We start from the raw sequence: 17,062 nt of genomic DNA, 5'->3' as shown, positions 1-17,062 counted from the left end.
ACATATTTTTTCACTGCATTAACCCAAAACGCAGAGAAACTACTAGAAGTGAATGCAACAGCCTTATACTGCATGCTTCCTCAGGTACTTTCCATATAAAAATACCTAAACAAGTTTTAGGTACAATTTCAACATTCGTCTTCAAAATGATCAGAGACTCATGCACATCTAAACAATGTTTGACGCGTATTCACTACTGTCAACTATAACATGTCCCCTAGCAAACTAACAAAGGAATGCACAACTCACACCACAGTATCATAGGGCAGCATATATGTTGTAATGTAACCTTAATTCAAGCAAATCATGTTGCCATACAGGAAAGGGAAGACTACCTTGGGCAAGTTGGGAGACAAATAAGAAGTGCTCACATTTACATCTAAGTTATTTCGGCAAAGTCCCTTTCCAGAACTCAGGTGCTAGAATGGATTCTCAAACAGCTCTCTCTCACCTAAATTCCACTTTTCAAAGGATGTTAGGAAGCTTTTGTGTCACTTTTGCTGCCAATGCTATTGGGTAGGTACGACAAGCGCATGTTTAACGGTTAATTAGTCTACTAGAAATGGCACTAGGCCAATAAGGCAATAAATTCAGTACTTTATTACTGAACTTAATAGATTGTTAGTACTATGTGCCTGCTCAAACTTCGGTTGCATAATTTGTATAATTACCTATTTAAATAACCGAATAACAACTGCAACTTCGTGCCCAGGCAGTATCATGGCAAAGGCACAAGCTATGTGATTTATGCGCCCTAATCAGTTGCTTTCTTTACTTACACTACCATCTATTATATTACAGTTAACACGGATTTGAAACAATGCAAGCTGTCTAACATCATGCATCTAAAGTGCTCAATTATGATCAAACATCACCATGAAAGGTTTACAGCATATCTTTGAAACAACATCTAAATAGCAAACATACACCCACCCAAAAGTTTTGTGGCCTGATCAAATAGATGCTTCTACAATTTTTTTTGGGAGTTAATCACATCAACTAAAAGCTACCATAAATACTCACCATTAAACTAATAAGTTGTTGCTTAGCACTTTACTAATATGTGAAGAGAGGTAGAGCTATGTCTTGTCTACAAAAGTAAACGCACTGCCAAAAAGAAACCTAAAGAAGAACAACCACCAACAAGAAATCACTGCCAATATGTGCAACTGAACTATAAAGAAGGTATAAGGCGTCATTGATAGTACCAAATACACCACGATTAATACAAAATTTATGTCAAGCCTATGCTTTTAAAACACTTTAAAGCATACATCAACATCATTGGTACTTTAGGAGTTTACACAACACATGTCTCATTCAAACGCAAGTACAATGCAAACTTAAATTTAATGTATGTCCATATTCTAGGAAAGAATCTCCTCAGCAGTCCCCCTCTAAATGCCCTCTCCATAGTATTTACCTATAAATAGACCTCAAACATTATGTGAAGACACAACCAACAACGCAAATTAATAAACAAATTTTTAAACACTGCTCTTTAACCAACAAACAACTCTGAAAAGTGGACACTGCATAACAAATTGCAATGTCTATCCTAATTGCCCGGTCATACTCCTGTATTTTGGTCAGTGCACCCCGCCATGAGGACAAAGGTCGTTACATCTGCAAGAGCTTCACCAAACTCAGAGATAGCCTCATTAACATGGGCTATTTGGTCAGCAAAGTTAAACCAGTTTGGAGTGGAAATCATTTCACAGGGGTTGTTTTAATTGAGTTTGGTACAACCGTTGAACATTGCATTTCAGCTTTAAAGCTGACCAAAATGTTTGAAAAGGCAAATCATGGGTACAATCAGTGGTCAAACAACAACCACACTCAGCTGCAACCTTACCTCTGGGTTGCTACAATGGCTGATGATCACTACATCCGTAAAGGTAGTGTGGACTATGTGCAGGTACAGGATGCTACGAAAAATGAAGCAGGCATACAAGCCCATTCAGAAACAGTCAGTGCATATGCTAATGTTATCGTCTCATTCTTTGAGATGTACAACTAAGCATACACCCAAAAACAACGTCCCATAATAAGTATCCAAAAGCGAGGCTGCAGTTATAAGGTTACATTAGGGGGAATCGATAACTAAGATGCCCAATTTTCAATGTGTGCGATAAGAGCCTAGCCTAAATAATATTATGTCAATCGTTAATTATTTAGCGTGCTAGAACAGGGAATGAGTGACGGTGTTTCCAAAAAACGATGCCCATTGCAAGTGTAATGTTTAATCTATAAGAAAATCTATATGCATGTTCTATTCATAATCAGTCATATAGTTACATTTACTAAATTAAATTATTACCAAAAAGTCCAATCATAGAATTCATGAGTTATCCTCGTCCTAATTTGGAGATGTTACACAGTTACAAGTTACAACGGGTTCGTAAAATCGACTAAAATAACGGTAATCAGGGTAATTAACCAGGAGCGGCATTGGCATAATACGAATTAATAAAAATATATCAATCATTTGGAAAAAAAAAAATCAGCATTTAAAACAAACAAAAATCTGACATTATTCAACAGGCATACTAAAAAAAAATTAATATGATGTATTAATAACAAGGCAATGAAAAGGCAACATCAAAACCCAACACCAAAAAAAAAATACAATTGCGCTGAAGCAAATAGGAATGCAATGAATGTGACTAATCTCAACCAATTCCCTTCACCAGTTCAACAATTAGGACGGTTCAAATTCCATAACTGTCAAAGTAAAACACCTATAAAAGGAGGGTTCTGAAAACATTATACAAACACATAGCAAAGAAATAATCCTTAACTTTAAAAACTACAATGGCAAATCCATTTGTGTATCCATACACATGTATCCTAACCAACGTTCCCGGCTATAACAAGGATGGCCGATACGTTTGCAAAGATCTGGCAAAACTGGCAGACGCTCTGACACAAGGAGGTTATCATGTTGAAGCTTTGTGCCCTGTTACATGGAGCAGAACTTTTCATTTCACGGGAGTTGTGCGGATTCAAATCGGTTCGAGTGATACAGACTGCAAAATCGATTTTAAGTTACAGGAGAAATTTGAGGAAATGATTCATGGCCGGGATGATTGGTTCAGCACGTACAAACCAGAAAAAGGCCCATACCTATGGGTGGCATCCAAAAAGGATTCAGAATACTTCAACAATACACCCAACTAAGGAAAATTCCGTACGCGTTGAAACGTGCAGGCCGGAAATTTGCTGATGAGGATAATGTTTGCACCTACAGCAGTATCAATATAGCACTTTGCACACTTCGTTGCTGAAATGGCACGACAGTTTCGATCAGAAGATGTTCTACCATTAAAAGTTGTCCTACCCAATTAATAAGCCTCCTCAATTTCCTTTATCTGTCCTTTTTAACAAACAATCTTGTTCTAAGAAATGCATTTGCGGTCAATCTGGAATGTTAATTATTTCAAGTACCTTAATAACCAGGTTTAAAGTTCCTAAACATGTGTTAGAAATGTACATACAATTTTGACGCAAAATCAAATTATCTAACAATCAAACTATATTGGCAAGCAAGGACAAATATCAAAGTCAAAATACGCCTATCAAACAAATAGTCTCACGGCGATTAAGGTTAAATAAAACGTCATTCGGTTATCCCTAAATAGAAGTCAACTATGCAAACAATAAAGATACCCATTTACTAACGATAGATTTTTTTACAGAATAATATCCAAGTTAAAATGAAAACAGGTCATTTGGAAATTGCTAAACATAGTTTAAAATTGTTAGTTCGGAGGGATTAATAACATGAAACGATGAAGATGGAAAAAATGAAAATATCTTGGGACCGCGCGCGAAAGCGCGCGGGGCAACCAACTAGTAACTATAAATGAATAGTAACATTTCTACAAAATTAAAGTGAGAAGATAGGTGGGAGCATCCATCCCCAGGCCCCAGCTACTTGCATTATAGAAACCCGGTCTAGAATTTGTGAAAATACCCAAAACAAACATTGATATCCTACCGACCTTGAACACTATCTGCTTCATTTTTGGTGCACTTTCACATTTTTTCTCCTCTTCCTTTCCTTCCCCTTTAATCAACCTCTCCTTCTCTCTCTATTTCTATCACTTGATAATCTGAGATTTTATTGGGAAATTATTTTTGTAATTCAGTAAAAAAAAAAAAAATGGCAGGACGTTATGATCCAAACCCTTTTGAGGAGGAAGAAGAAGTTAATCCCTTTTCTGTAAGCATCTTTATAAGCCCTTTTTACCGTTTTATTTGATTTCTTTTGAAGTTTTAATTTTTTGTTATTGTATCTTATATACATTCTGATTTTTAGTTCTTGGGATTATTGGGTTTTTGATGGTTGATGTTTTAATTTGTCAGATCGGGATTAGTTTTCAGTCATCTCTGAGTCAAATTAAGTGGAGTGATTGATTAATTTTTTAACTATTATTGTTAGTTTGATGTGAAGAAATTAGATAAATTGCAACTTTTTGGTGTATGATTTAATCATTTACATGAAATAAACCGAGTTTTATTGAAATTTTGGTTTAAAATCAAGTAGAAGACCCTTAAAAGATGGTTGTTTGAGTTGGGTCATTTAATTTGGACGGTGATTGCTGATGTTCATGTCGTTCAGTTAAATTTTCGAGGAAAAGCTTTTGGATTTGTGATACACTATTATCATGGAATTTGCCATTTTAAGTACTCTGTAGAAGAAATGGAAGTGGTTGGAATGTGATATCTGCACGTGATGATGAGATCCACGCTCATGTCGGGATCATGCTCCGTATATGCAGGCTTGAGTTTCATTCTTAATGGGGTTGGATTTCAAGAGCCTGTTGAAAAATTCTTTTGTTTGAGATGATGAGAACTTGCTGAAGGTGTATGTGCGAATTTTGAGAGTTAGTCTTTTCTGTAGTTCCATGTGGTGCAATCTTACGTGGTTTCGGTGTTAGATTCGGATTGGTGAACAGGTTATAGTTGCACAACTCTTATCGGGTTCAATATAAATAATGTTGGCAACCTATTAGGAGACTAAACTATCTTCCATAGTTCAATGTGGGCATTTAGGTTTGAGGATTGACCCTTCCTAGCCAAACCAGGCTGTCAGTGCTTTCTTTTGTCATTAGATTTGGCAATTGGGAGTCCGGATGTTTCCCTCAACTGTTTGAGCTTTGATTGACAATTTTAAATGTGTGTCATTTGTTTTCATCCGCAGCATTGGAAAATGGTAGGATTTATGGGCATTCTGGCTTTCAATAACGACTGTCAGCGAAGTTTGCAACTTGAAATGTAACTATCCGAGCCTACATATATTGAAGCTTTAGAATAAGTGAAGATTATAAATTTGTTTAGCCTTATTATCTCAATAGAATACTTGAAGATGGGACCTTTAACTTACATTGGAAGCGCTAGATCACTGTGCCACTGCAAGTTCTGTATTTTTTTATATTCTTTATATTGTTGGCCTACTTTGCACAAAACATGCTAATGGTGGCAGTTCAAAATGAATCCATCACGCACTGTAGCGTTTCTTCTGCTTAGCCAAATAGCCAGCTACAGAAAATCCGATTTTACATGGGCCATATTGTGCTAAACATTTTTTTTTAAGATGACTCGTTTTGCTTATAGGATTAAGGTCTGATGTTGTTGGTGATGATGACTCATTTTGCTTAATCTTTTTAGCATTATTTTGAAAGGAGGTTCCCTATATCCATATAATATATAATTTTTGCTTTCCTATGAACAGCAAGGAGGAAAGGACAAGTCTTCAAGTCAACCTAACTATGGTGTAGGAGCCTTTTATATGACTGTGAGTACTGAATCCTTTATCTTTTTCTGATCATAAATATCTTCGTGTGATTTCTGCACCTTCTTCCATTGAGTGTCAAAATGCGTGGTCATGATCGATAAATGAGTAATATGTGCTCTATCATTTGGGAAATGTGGCATATTTGATCGGAGGGGAAATTGAAGGTGCATGTGCTGCTGTATAACTCTTTTCGAGAGTAGTTCTATGCGTCAAGTTCACTTATAACATCAATTGTATGTCATGTTTGGCTTGCCTCAAAACAATGTGTAGGCATTTCTATGGTCACCATAAACCTTTGGTACAATGATTTGAGAGCCCTGAAGGTCTGCAGCTAGTCCAGTCTATATATGTTGCACTTTGGATAGTTAAAGGAATTATGTCCCAAGTATCGCTGGTAGTGATATTTTGGTTGCCTTTTAAGTTTACTTGTGGGCTTTAAACACTTGAATACTTGAATTTAAAGTCCTGCGTACATTTGATCTTTTCCATCAGTAGCCTTCGAGGAAGTAGTGGAGTTCTATTTCTCTAAGCTATTGATATTACTGTGTTTTTGCCTACAGAATCCTGGAAGTGTTGCCCCAGCCGCTAATTCAAAGCTATCACCTCTTTCACCTGAGCCTGCTGACTTTTATAATCCTACAGCAACTGTTGATATCCCCCTCGATTCAGGAAAGGTAGATGCGAATATTTTTATTTTCTTTGAATGCTGTCTGACATCTATTATTCCTGGTCTCTTTTAATTGTTCTGTATTAATTAGGTTTTCTCTTTTTTGGGTGAAAGGCCGATTCATTAATTAAATGTCATATCTTCAAACGACATAGAATTGGTGAAATACAAATCGATCTAAATCAAGCAAAACCACAACCTCTTAATGCTATTATCACTGAATTGAATGAATATGGCTTCTGCTATTTTATCACTGTTTCTTCTTACAACCTTCCACGATGGGGTCTTTGGATGTGGCATAGTTTCGAAGTCTGACCTAACTACATGTACCTGAAAATCAGACATCAATTGCAGTACTGTATGAATAACTGCGAGAGGGCCAATCTTCCACATACTAATACAACACATCCGAAACCCATCAGTAGGTGGGAAGAATACTCTCATGTCGAGAGAAGAAACCCATCATTAGATGGGAAGAAATACTCTTATAATGAGACGTAATTTTTTTTAACATATAACTAGATATATATGTAAAAGAAAAATTGGGGATTATCATCACTAAAATATGGTGAATGATAGCCCCTAGATGAATAGAGTTTTTTGAGTTTTTTTCAGAGAGAAGGGAGGGAAAGAGGTGCGGCTACTGGCTAGGGTTAATACGCTTCAAAACAAATTTAGCCCATCCATATTTTGGCTATACTGCTAACTACTACTCTGTATTAATTCTTGTTACGCATGACTTAATTTGCAGTGATTTTGTCCTTCAAATGTAGGATTTGAAGAAGAAAGAGATAGAGCTTCAGGCAAAAGAGGCTGAATTGAGAAAGAGAGAGGAGGTAATTATGTTTGCGAGCTTTTGCCAAGACTTTGTTTTTTGAGCCGTGGATGTTACTGGTGTGATAGGTTTATGGTTCTCTTTCTAGCATACCGAAGCTTGTACTTGTGTTACAACTCACTTATGCATAATTGCATATAGACATAATATGGCATGTGATATTCATATCATAAAAGGGCTTTAAAATTCTAAGGTTTCTATTATTTTTCATTGCCATCTTATGATCGAATAATTTTCTTGAAACTATGCAGGCACTTAAGCGGAAAGAAGATGCCGCACAACGAGGTATATATTGACATAGCTTCTGCGCATGAACCATTATTGTAGATTTATATGGGGTATGGAACCTATATCCCGCTGGTCCCCTTCCAGAGGATAATAATTAGTGGCTTGTTGCTTCAGTATGGTGGTGTATGGTGGTCTGGTAAGAGTGAATCTGTTGTAGATTTTATGCCTGATACCGTCTTTAAGATATCACTCCGTGGTGTTGCCTCTGTTAGTTATTTGCAGAGGTCGTAATCCTCTTGATCTTCTGGTTTGTGCCTTAGACCTTGCCTAGACCTGATATCAGCTCCGTGGGTGTTGCCTCTTAGTTATTTGCCGAGGTCGTTATCCTCTTGATCTTCTGGTTTGTACCTTGGACCTTAATTCACTTGTCATATGCAGCTGGAATTGTTATCGAGGAGAAGAACTGGCCGCCATTTTTCCCAATCATCCATCACGATATTGGTAATGAAATACCTGTTCATCTCCAGAGGTTATGTTACTCAGCATTTGCTACACTTCTAGGTATGTTCTTCTCATCTAAGTCTGTTTTTATGACATAAATTACGACCCTTATAAGAGGTCCTTAACAAATAGGCTTTATTAAACCTTTTATTAAATTTGCTTGCTGTAGTATTCTTATTACTAGCTTTATTGTTTGCATAACGCATGAAATTCTTTAGCAGTTTGTTTTGTGAAATCTTCAGTTTTAGAAACAATACACTAGCTGGTGGATATTGGGTGGAAATTTTCAAATCATTATCATGCTTTTACATCTCTTCTTCCTATGACTTTCAACTTCAGTGTAGTTCCATTAACTGCAGTCTTACTATTTCCCGTAAATTTTCATCAGCGTCTCAAAAAATTTCCAGACTAGATGGTTTGAAAATATTGCTTTCATTCAATGGAGACAAACACTCGCAATTATTCGATTCTGCTTCAGGCTGGAATAAAGCAAAATGTTTGCAATTCTTAGTGTAATGTTCAAAACGTGTCCTTACGGAACAATCTTTAGTGTTGTTAAAGCTGGGGTGAGGTTTAATACTTCCAAGTTCCAACCCCCTTGTACCTTGCCATTTGAGAGGATCAGACAGATATGCTTTTGAACAATTGGGTTAGATAGGTAGGTTGGGTGAGGGGGGGAAATAAATGAGTTAGGTTTTGGTCATCATGCATAAGACCTGCTTGTGTAATTGGGCTGTTTGGGCAACTTGCTCTATTTGCTAGGATCTAATTATAGGTCATCAAGAAATAGCCCTATGTGACAAGACAAGATGTAATGCTGTTGGTGGTTCAAAATAAATGAGGATATGGTTATGTGCAGGGTTGACGGTATGCCTCACCTGGAATTTTGTAGCAGTTACTACAGCTTGGATAAAGGGTGGAGGTAAGTTTATTGTTTTGGTACTTGTCCTCTCTTTCGCTGATTCACATGTTCATATTTGACTTTGGAAGTGGGCATTTTAATTCAAGAAATGCTTTTTGTGTTCAAACAGATGGGACAATTTGGTTCCTTGCTATTATCTACTTCATATCTGGTGTCCCTTGTGCATATGTATTGTGGTATCGCCCACTTTACCGGGCTTTCAGGTATTGTGAAATTACTGGGTGCTTACTATGAAAAGTTATATATTTCATTACAACGATCAGCTGGTAATATTTCGGAACCCTTTCTCTGCAGGACCGATAGTGCTATGAACTTTGGATGGTTTTTTCTGTTCTACTTGGTAAAGTTTTTACTTTTCTCAGGCTTATCGCTTTCTAATTCTGTAGAGGCACATTTAGTTACTTTGTTTTGCGATTTTACCTCTTTTGATGCAGGTTCACATTGGCTTTGTCATCTTTGCTGCTGTCGCTCCTCCTATCTTCTTTAAAGGGAAATCTCTAGCGTAAGTAATTTCACATTGGCTTTGTCATATTTGAGTTACATTTTTACTATGATCTTTGAAGACAGGACATTGGCTTGATTATGTTAAATGAGATTCTCAAAACCAGGGTTTTGTTTGAGAATTTGATTATAATATTTTCCCTTTGTAACAGTGGTATCCTTCCAGCGATCGATCTAGTTGGCGGCAATGCTTTAGTTGGGGTAAGATTGATTTCTTTTCCTCACGTCCTGCCCCCCATCTTTGTCAGGATGAGGTAGATTTCGTAAAATCTTGGTTCTAATCGGTTTTTTTTTGGTTCAGATTTTCTACTTCATTGGTTTCGGCCTATTCTGCCTGGAGTCGTTGCTGAGCGTATGGGTCATACAGGTTTTTCTCCTAATAATTATAATTTCACTTTCCATATTCTTGAAGCTTTTACCGCCCTCTTACATTAGGCATCATTGTATCAATTTGCAGCAAGTGTACATGTATTTCCGGGGAAGCGGGAAGGGGACACAAATGAGGCAGGAGGCTGCAAGAGGCGCTATGAGAGCTGCTTTTTAAGACCCGACTCGATAATATCGATATTGTGCATGGTAGAAAACCCATTTACTTTCAGTTCGACATTTATTTTCAATACATGCTATATATATCATGGTATTTTTCACAATTATGTTGGCGGATGAACTGGACTGTTGAGGGTTGTGCTTGAGCGGGTTAGGTATATAATTTCTTGTTCGTACATTTCCATTGTCGGATTTCGTTTTTTACTTATTGAGTCGCATATGTACAAATTTATTTATTAGCAGAAAGTTTTTAGTTTTTGATATTTGTGGCAAGGAAGCCACAGCCCACAGGTCACTTGTGAGGCCAATTTTTTTTTAATGATTTGCACTATTTAATACGGAATTTTGTTGGGCGGAACCACAAGGACAACAAAGCTCACCCCCATTGTCTATTTCTTTTTCTTTTCAGTGGAAACATGCATATGCAATGTTTTATATTTTACTTCTTAACTGTCAAGATATTCGTAACTACACTAAAATGTGATTCTCACAAGAAAGTTATACTAACTTGCACTCTATTCCTACATTTATCGATAACAAAAATGATCAAAATTGTTTTAAAACCAGAAGAGAATACTGTGATTTATCATCAGCAATAAGCAACACAATTTGTATCGCAATCCATAGTGCAGCCACCACCTCCACCACCCCCACTGATACCGAAAGCAGACCTACTAATCGATGACAAGCAGTTATCCGGGCATGCCAGCTTCATCATGTAGCATGGTCCCTGGTTTTGACATACCATGCTAGGCCTGTAATCGCCACCCTCGATTTGCTCACCACTTGGGCCTCCAAATCCAAACCCAACCCCAGCACCAACCCCATGTGTCTCTCCTCCTAAACTGCCACCTCCGTTATTGTTACCATCCTGGACTATTACCAAAGGTGCGGTATCATCTGGATCAGGTCGCGCTGCACAGGTGGAAGTGCAGGCTGTTAAGAGGAGGATAGTAAGGATGATAATGATGGTTGCATCATGTTTTTGGCTGAAACTCATAATGATTTTTTTTTTTTTTTGGTATTTTTTTTTAACTTTATTGTGTTTTGTTTTAAAAAAGAATTTTTCAGGTTGATTTGTTTGTAAAGGAATTATGAAGGATATTTAAGACACGGTTAAACGCGTGATAATTGAAACACATGAGTTTGTGGTACAAAAATGATTTTACGCTTCAAGTACACCAAGAAAAAAAGTGGAAAATGAAATTTAATTAGCGTAATTAGAGGAGAAAAAATAGGCTAATTCATCACTGATGTTCCACATATAGATACAGTAGTAATAGTACATTTTAACCCTCAAACTTCTATTTATATAGCCTTTTTTTTTGACAACGGCAGGATAATAACTTACAATGTTCTACCAGCAACAACGTAAGGTACCCAACTAGGTAGCACATTATACTCATACTTGACCGCCTTTATACTCACCCTCAGCGACTGGATAACTCAGAATTGCGCTTTTTTTTCCTTCTTGGCAACGAAAGAGTCATGAGGACACTTTTGAGTGTGACGGACTTAGAAACCTAGGTACACTCATAAGTACCCCGATTTAATGGCTTTATACGAGTTAATGGTCATATATTAGTCGACGCGTTTTCAGTCCAAGGTTTGGGTAACTGTATTAATCCACTACCATTCTCAAAATGATCAGTAAAATGAATTTACTTACCATGAAAACTGATGGGCTCTTATAGTTGTCGTTTTGGGAGTAGGTTACAAGCAGGAAGAGTCCCAGCTAGCATTTACAGCTCTGATAATCTTTTCATGTAGTTGGAGACCAGCACAAGCTATTATACCGCGGTCTAGACCTTCCAAATATATTCCCTTGGAGAAATTTAAGGGATGTCCTCCGGCATCAGTGACCACACCTCCTGCTTCTTGTATGATTACTGTACCAGCTGCGTGATCCCATATCTTCTCTTTGTACCCCGACTTTGCAAACTTCATGAATATCTCTGCATCTCCACGAGCTATGGCCGCGTACTTTACCATGCTGTACACCCGTAATGGCTGCTTCCTGTAATTGTAGAAAGTAACATCAGTTAACAACATTTATGATAACCCAATACTTCAAATGAGCATGCCTATGGCAGGGGTCCGATGTAAGCACCCTTACACAGCTGTTGAAATAGTTGGGCTTTCTTCGAACAACCCATACAAAAATGGAGTCGTCATTGGCATTGACCAACAGCTAATTCGCAACAAAAGAATTTCAAATAGTTTTAACTGAATTTCAAGTAGTGATCAAAATGTTCCAGAAGAAAGAAGAGACTTGCACCTAACGCCAACGCTATGCGCAAGTCCGGCAGTGAAAGAATGGCTCGAATTCGCCCTTTCAACTGGCTCACAAAAGGTAGCTAAGGCTGGATCCTGAACATGAGACACATAGATAGGTCTCTCGGAATTTGGCCACGCCAAATTGTTAGATTGTTGAATTAAGGGCTGCATCCAAGCTCTACCACTCCCTTTCCTAGCATACAACACAAAACCTTTATCCCAAGAATCAGATGTTGAAGGTGTCAGCTTGGAAATAATTCTATAGTATCGATGATGATAAGACAGCCATTCCTTTCTAAGAGGGTAATTAGGGCAACCGAGGACCCCGAGTACGACTTCTCCATCCTCCACCAAAGCCAGCGCGATGGCATACTGGTCCCCACGTACAAAACCTAGAGTGCCATCAACAGGATCTAGTACCCAAAATGAGCCTCTAGCCCCGCCAACTGAGTTGCATCTCCTGATCGCCTCAAGAACTTCTTCTTTCCTTAGAGGGAACTTTGGAATTCTAAGTCCGAATTTAGGTGCTTCAGCTAAACATTCATTCACAGTTTGTACTACACATTCTAGAAGGTCAGTTGCTTCATGCTTGGATAGAGTTTCGACATCTTCTTCAGCTACAATAGAGACATTAGTACTGCCCAAAGTTTCAGACAGTACCCAACTAATGGTAGCTTGGACACTCCAGTCTGATTCAATATCACAATGTAGATTCATCAGTAACCTAACTTCTAAACCAGAGATTTGAGGCCATTATTATACTTGACTCAGCAAATATCTTCATGTTATATTTCATTTGAGTCAGTCAGTCAGACCCAGACCCATTCAACTCAAATTTCTCCATTTTGTATGTAGTAAGTATAATTTCATGATTTGTCACATTTCTAATTGGGTTATTTCACAAGAATAATCCAACCTATACCTCTCCTTCTCATATTAATCCACACTCTTGTTTAACTCAGAATAAGTCAAAATATTAACCTCCTCTTCTTATAATGCACTCAATGACCGACTACCTGTTAATCAGGTCACCCTTTTTTTTTAAAAAAAAAACAAATCATCAAAACAACACAATCACCGTCTAACTTCACCTTTCATCTCTATATCTCCTCCAATCAATTAATCAACAAACACCACAAACAATAACTCCCACACCACCGTTCATCACCAATCCCGTCATCTCATGTTCCTCGCTCCTCAACGTATCTCCGCCACAACCCAACAACAACAGCAACAACAATAGCAGTAAAATCAATCAAAAACAAAATTAACAAACGAAAGACGACAGATTTGATTTCGACATGAATTAGTGATGCACATGTTGCAGTCGGTATTTTTCTCAAGTCGATATTTTTTGAGTAGTTTAATTACTATTCCAAAAATGGTAGATCAACAAATTAGTGGATGAATCTAGAAGTTGTTGTGGTGAAGATGATACAAATGATAATGAATTAATGATAATCAATAAAGAACATATTTTAAGGGTATTTATTGGGTTTGAGAAAATGTTTATGGGTTTGGTAAATTGTATTTTGGGTATTAAAAGAGACGGTGGATTAGAGTTTATTTGAGTCAAAGCATTGTTACTTTGTTTGATACAAATGGTGCTATTATTATTAATGGAGATTTAGGAAATTAATGGAGTTTGTTTATATGAATGATGGTGGTGGTGGAAGTATAGGCCAGGGGAGGAAGTGTAGGGCGGTGGTGGCAGTGAAAGGGGGAGAAAAAAACGATTTTGGGTTAAGAACAGAACAAAGAAGAATAGAATAAGGAAGAAGATGAAGAATGAGACCCACGACCCCCTTCACCTCTTACATTACCTGTTCTCGCAGGTCAAAAATTGCATAAGTTCAATACAAGAAAAATGGGGCCATAGTTCAGATTATTCTGAGTTAAACAATGGCTTTGATTAATATGAGAATGGGAGGTATAGGTTGGATTATTCCTATGGAATAACCCTTTCTAATTTGGGCATGTTTTTGACACCTTACTATAGGTGTCAAAAACAAATATTGTACGTATAAACAAATTCTCACAAGACGGGTATATTCGCCATAAGCTTAAGACGAGTCAAGTAGTTCGAATAAAAGAAAAGCAGAATGCAGGGAATAAGCAACCCGTTTTAGTGTTAAGACAGATATATCCGTTTTAAGGGAGACTTATTGGAATGAATTAGAGGGAGTGTAAAGTATAATGGGATATTCTACGGTATACCCCGTGTTTTTCGATTTTCTATGTTGTACCCTACATTTTTGAAATTCTATGGTGTACCCCTAAACTTATTACTTATTTCTCCATCATGACCTCCATTAACTTTTATCACTATCAAACAACCGTACTTTGACCTTTATTTTGACTCATTAATGTTGTATAATCATCCTATATGAAAAGCATCACAAATCACTTTTAATACTCACATTCTACTATTAAAAACCTCCGTTATGAAGCATGAAATAATAATGGAGATTTGATGAATTTTAGTTAAATTCGTATACTATTTGGTGGGTTAATTGGTAATTCGGCGAACTAATAAGTAAATGAGTAGGTTATCGAGTAATTGAGATGGTAAATAGATGATTTAATAGATCAATTAAGAAACTAAGTTAGTAAATCCAATAATAAAGTCATGGTATAGACTAATATATAGAGTTTAGGGATACACCGTAGAATTTAAAAAATGTAGGAGTATATATAATACTCCCTCCCAGTCGTTATAATGTTCCCCTTTGATATGGGCACGATACTTAAGATAAAGTATTAAAATATTAGTAAAAGAGTTGTGTGGGGTTGGTGGTAGGAGAGAGGGATGAATTATTAGTAGTTAAATAAAGAATTGTGGGGCCAAAACATAAAAGAAAGTAATAAAATAGGAGTAAAAGAGTTGTGTGGGGTTTGGTGATAGGAGAGAGAAATGAATAAAATAAGAGTAAAAGTTTCTAAAAATAGAAAGGGGAACATTACTTGAATAATCCGTTTTGGGAAAGAGGGAACATTATAGCGACTGGGAGGGAGTATAAAAAACTGGAAAACTCAGGGCTACACGTAGAATATCCCAAGTATAATTTATCTAAGAAGCAACCATATGATCCCTTATTCTAGAATATTACAAGTAATTTTCAAGACCCAAAAATTCAACTATCTCAACATAACATCAAAACTCACATATTCATCATTAGCCATATAAACTCACTTACTCACCTAGAATCTTAAAACCCATAAAAAATGAAGCTAAAATTACAAAACAAAATAAAAAATGACAGAAATACCTGCAATGGTTACAAGGGAATGATCAAGTTTAGATTTCACAAAGGAATCAGGCTTAGAAATGAAACCCAGCTGAACCCTTTGACATAGAGAAGAAGCCATTTGAACAGCTTTAACAGCAACTTCCAATTCTTTACAATATTTATCTTCCTTGGACAATAAATTTGTACTATCCTTTATCATAGAATTGAAATTACTATTATTATCCTCCATGATTGCAGCTTTATTGCAGTTTATCCTACTAACAAATGATGGAAAAGAGTGATGACATGTTTTAGTAGAAAACAAGGAAACTGAGAAATTAGAGGGTAGATTATTAAGAAAAAAATGGGTTGTTAAATTAGTGGGTGATGTTGAAGGAAAGGTTGAGCAATGTGTAGGAGGCATCTATGGCTCTAGCTTTCCCACGATTTTTGTTTTGTTTTTCTTGAATTTCACTATCTCAATTCAATTACTCTACCAAGTATGTTGATTGTTGAGTGATATATATGTATGTCATGAAAAGGAGGCAAGTTGCAATCTTGGAATAGCATTTGCGCCATTCACTTGCCAATTATTCCTTTTGTTATTCCCTTTCATTTTTCCACTAACAAAAGTCTCTTTTCATACGGTTACTAGTTGAAAGCCCGTACTTTTACAAGAGATAATGACCTTGATTATTTTAAAACTAAGTTATAGAACATTATCGAATAGGTGTTTCGAAGTTCAAATTCGGGTGTCACATAATTCAAAAAAAAAATGAAATATCCTAATCCATTGTGGTCTCTTGATACGTACTTGATTCTAAGTATTAAGTAGCCTCTATAACTTTATTATCTCGAATTCTAGCAAAATTTATTAAGTACTAATCATCATAAGTGTAAGCCAATGGGGACGCTTTGATAACCCTTATGATTAATACAAAGACATGTGTGAAATTAATGAATAGTTTACATTTGCTATATTTTGGTAGGGAGAATAAAGCAATTGTAAACTATCGACTTTTACTTTACGGAGGATATATATTTTTTTGAACCATAACTACGTACCCTTCAAATATGGATAATTTACTTACACATGTCATTCTTATAAGTTAGTCATTTCAAATTTTTTTGTTCAATTAATAAGACCGTCTTACATAATAATAATAATAATAATAATAATAATAATAATAATAATAATAATAATAATAATAATAATAATAATAATAATAATAATAATAATAATAATAATAATAATTAATCTTCTAATTACTGATACATAGAGTTCATTTTTATGTTATTTCTTTCACAAAGCACATGTAATGTATAATCCTATGATCATCTTATTATTATCATTCCACCGTAAAGGCGTAAAAGATAAATCAGTCTATGTTTTTGGCCACTATAAGCAAACATATAATTTAGTGACAACAAAATTATAGTTTGTTAAATTTTAATTTTAACCGTTAATAACAGAAATTCTTAAGAGCTCTCTTTCACAATTGTTAAGTGACTCAAAAGATTTTGAGTTGATTCCCAAGTTTCAAGGATGGCTTCT

The 17,062-nt window shown here is 36.2% G+C and overlaps 2 protein-coding genes across 4 annotated transcripts; one reads left to right on the top strand and one right to left on the bottom strand.

Annotated features, from left to right (window-relative positions):
* The first annotated feature begins 3,968 nt into the window (after window positions 1–3,968).
* Window positions 3,969–10,319, top strand: LOC141642683 (secretory carrier-associated membrane protein 1-like). Of its 2 annotated transcripts, none has more exons than XM_074451551.1 (13): window positions 3,969–4,225; window positions 5,738–5,800; window positions 6,361–6,474; window positions 7,241–7,303; window positions 7,554–7,587; window positions 7,969–8,091; window positions 8,891–8,953; window positions 9,063–9,156; window positions 9,248–9,293; window positions 9,388–9,455; window positions 9,607–9,655; window positions 9,756–9,821; window positions 9,912–10,319. In XM_074451551.1, the coding sequence occupies exons 1-13, from the start codon at window positions 4,166–4,168 to the stop codon at window positions 9,996–9,998; spliced, it is 930 nt and encodes a 309-aa protein (XP_074307652.1). In that variant the 5' UTR covers window positions 3,969–4,165; the 3' UTR covers window positions 9,999–10,319. The 2 variants fall into 2 exon arrangements, with proteins under 2 accessions (XP_074307652.1, XP_074307653.1); XM_074451552.1 differs by lacking the exon at window positions 3,969–4,225 and adding an exon at window positions 5,212–5,280.
* A 164-nt stretch (window positions 10,320–10,483) lies between these two features.
* Window positions 10,484–16,028, bottom strand: LOC141642682 (3',5'-bisphosphate nucleotidase AHL-like). 2 transcript variants are annotated; one of them, XM_074451550.1, is made up of 4 exons: window positions 15,547–16,028; window positions 12,279–12,966; window positions 11,670–12,017; window positions 10,484–10,936 (listed from the first exon to the last, which is right to left on the bottom strand). In XM_074451550.1, the coding sequence occupies exons 1-3, from the start codon at window positions 15,929–15,931 to the stop codon at window positions 11,714–11,716; spliced, it is 1,377 nt and encodes a 458-aa protein (XP_074307651.1). In that variant the 5' UTR covers window positions 15,932–16,028; the 3' UTR covers window positions 10,484–10,936; window positions 11,670–11,713. The 2 variants fall into 2 exon arrangements, with proteins under 2 accessions (XP_074307651.1, XP_074307650.1); XM_074451549.1 differs by having other exon boundaries at window positions 10,484–10,915.
* Between the last annotated feature and the right edge of the window lie 1,034 nt (window positions 16,029–17,062).

The sequence above is a fragment of the Silene latifolia genome, chromosome 2 (genome assembly GCF_048544455.1).
Source record: "Silene latifolia isolate original U9 population chromosome 2, ASM4854445v1, whole genome shotgun sequence".
Lineage (NCBI taxonomy): Eukaryota > Viridiplantae > Streptophyta > Magnoliopsida > Caryophyllales > Caryophyllaceae > Silene > Silene latifolia.
This window is presented reverse-complemented; position numbering and strand designations above follow the sequence as displayed.

Excerpts from the sequence above, each read along its gene's own strand:
- LOC141642682 (XM_074451550.1), bottom strand. The coding sequence starts at position 15,931 with ATGCCTCCTACACATTGCTCAACCTTTCCTTCAACATCACCCACTAAT. Across the intron at positions 12,967-15,546 it reads TTCCCTTGTAACCATTGCAG|ACTGGAGTGTCCAAGCTACC; the intron begins GTATTTCTGTCA and ends ATATTGAATCAG. Across the intron at positions 12,018-12,278 it reads GCGCATAGCGTTGGCGTTAG|GAAGCAGCCATTACGGGTGT; the intron begins GTGCAAGTCTCT and ends CTACAATTACAG.
- LOC141642683 (XM_074451551.1), top strand. The coding sequence starts at position 4,166 with ATGGCAGGACGTTATGATCCAAACCCTTTTGAGGAGGAAGAAGAAGTT. Across the intron at positions 6,475-7,240 it reads TCCCCCTCGATTCAGGAAAG|GATTTGAAGAAGAAAGAGAT; the intron begins GTAGATGCGAAT and ends CTTCAAATGTAG. Across the intron at positions 8,954-9,062 it reads AGCTTGGATAAAGGGTGGAG|ATGGGACAATTTGGTTCCTT; the intron begins GTAAGTTTATTG and ends GTGTTCAAACAG.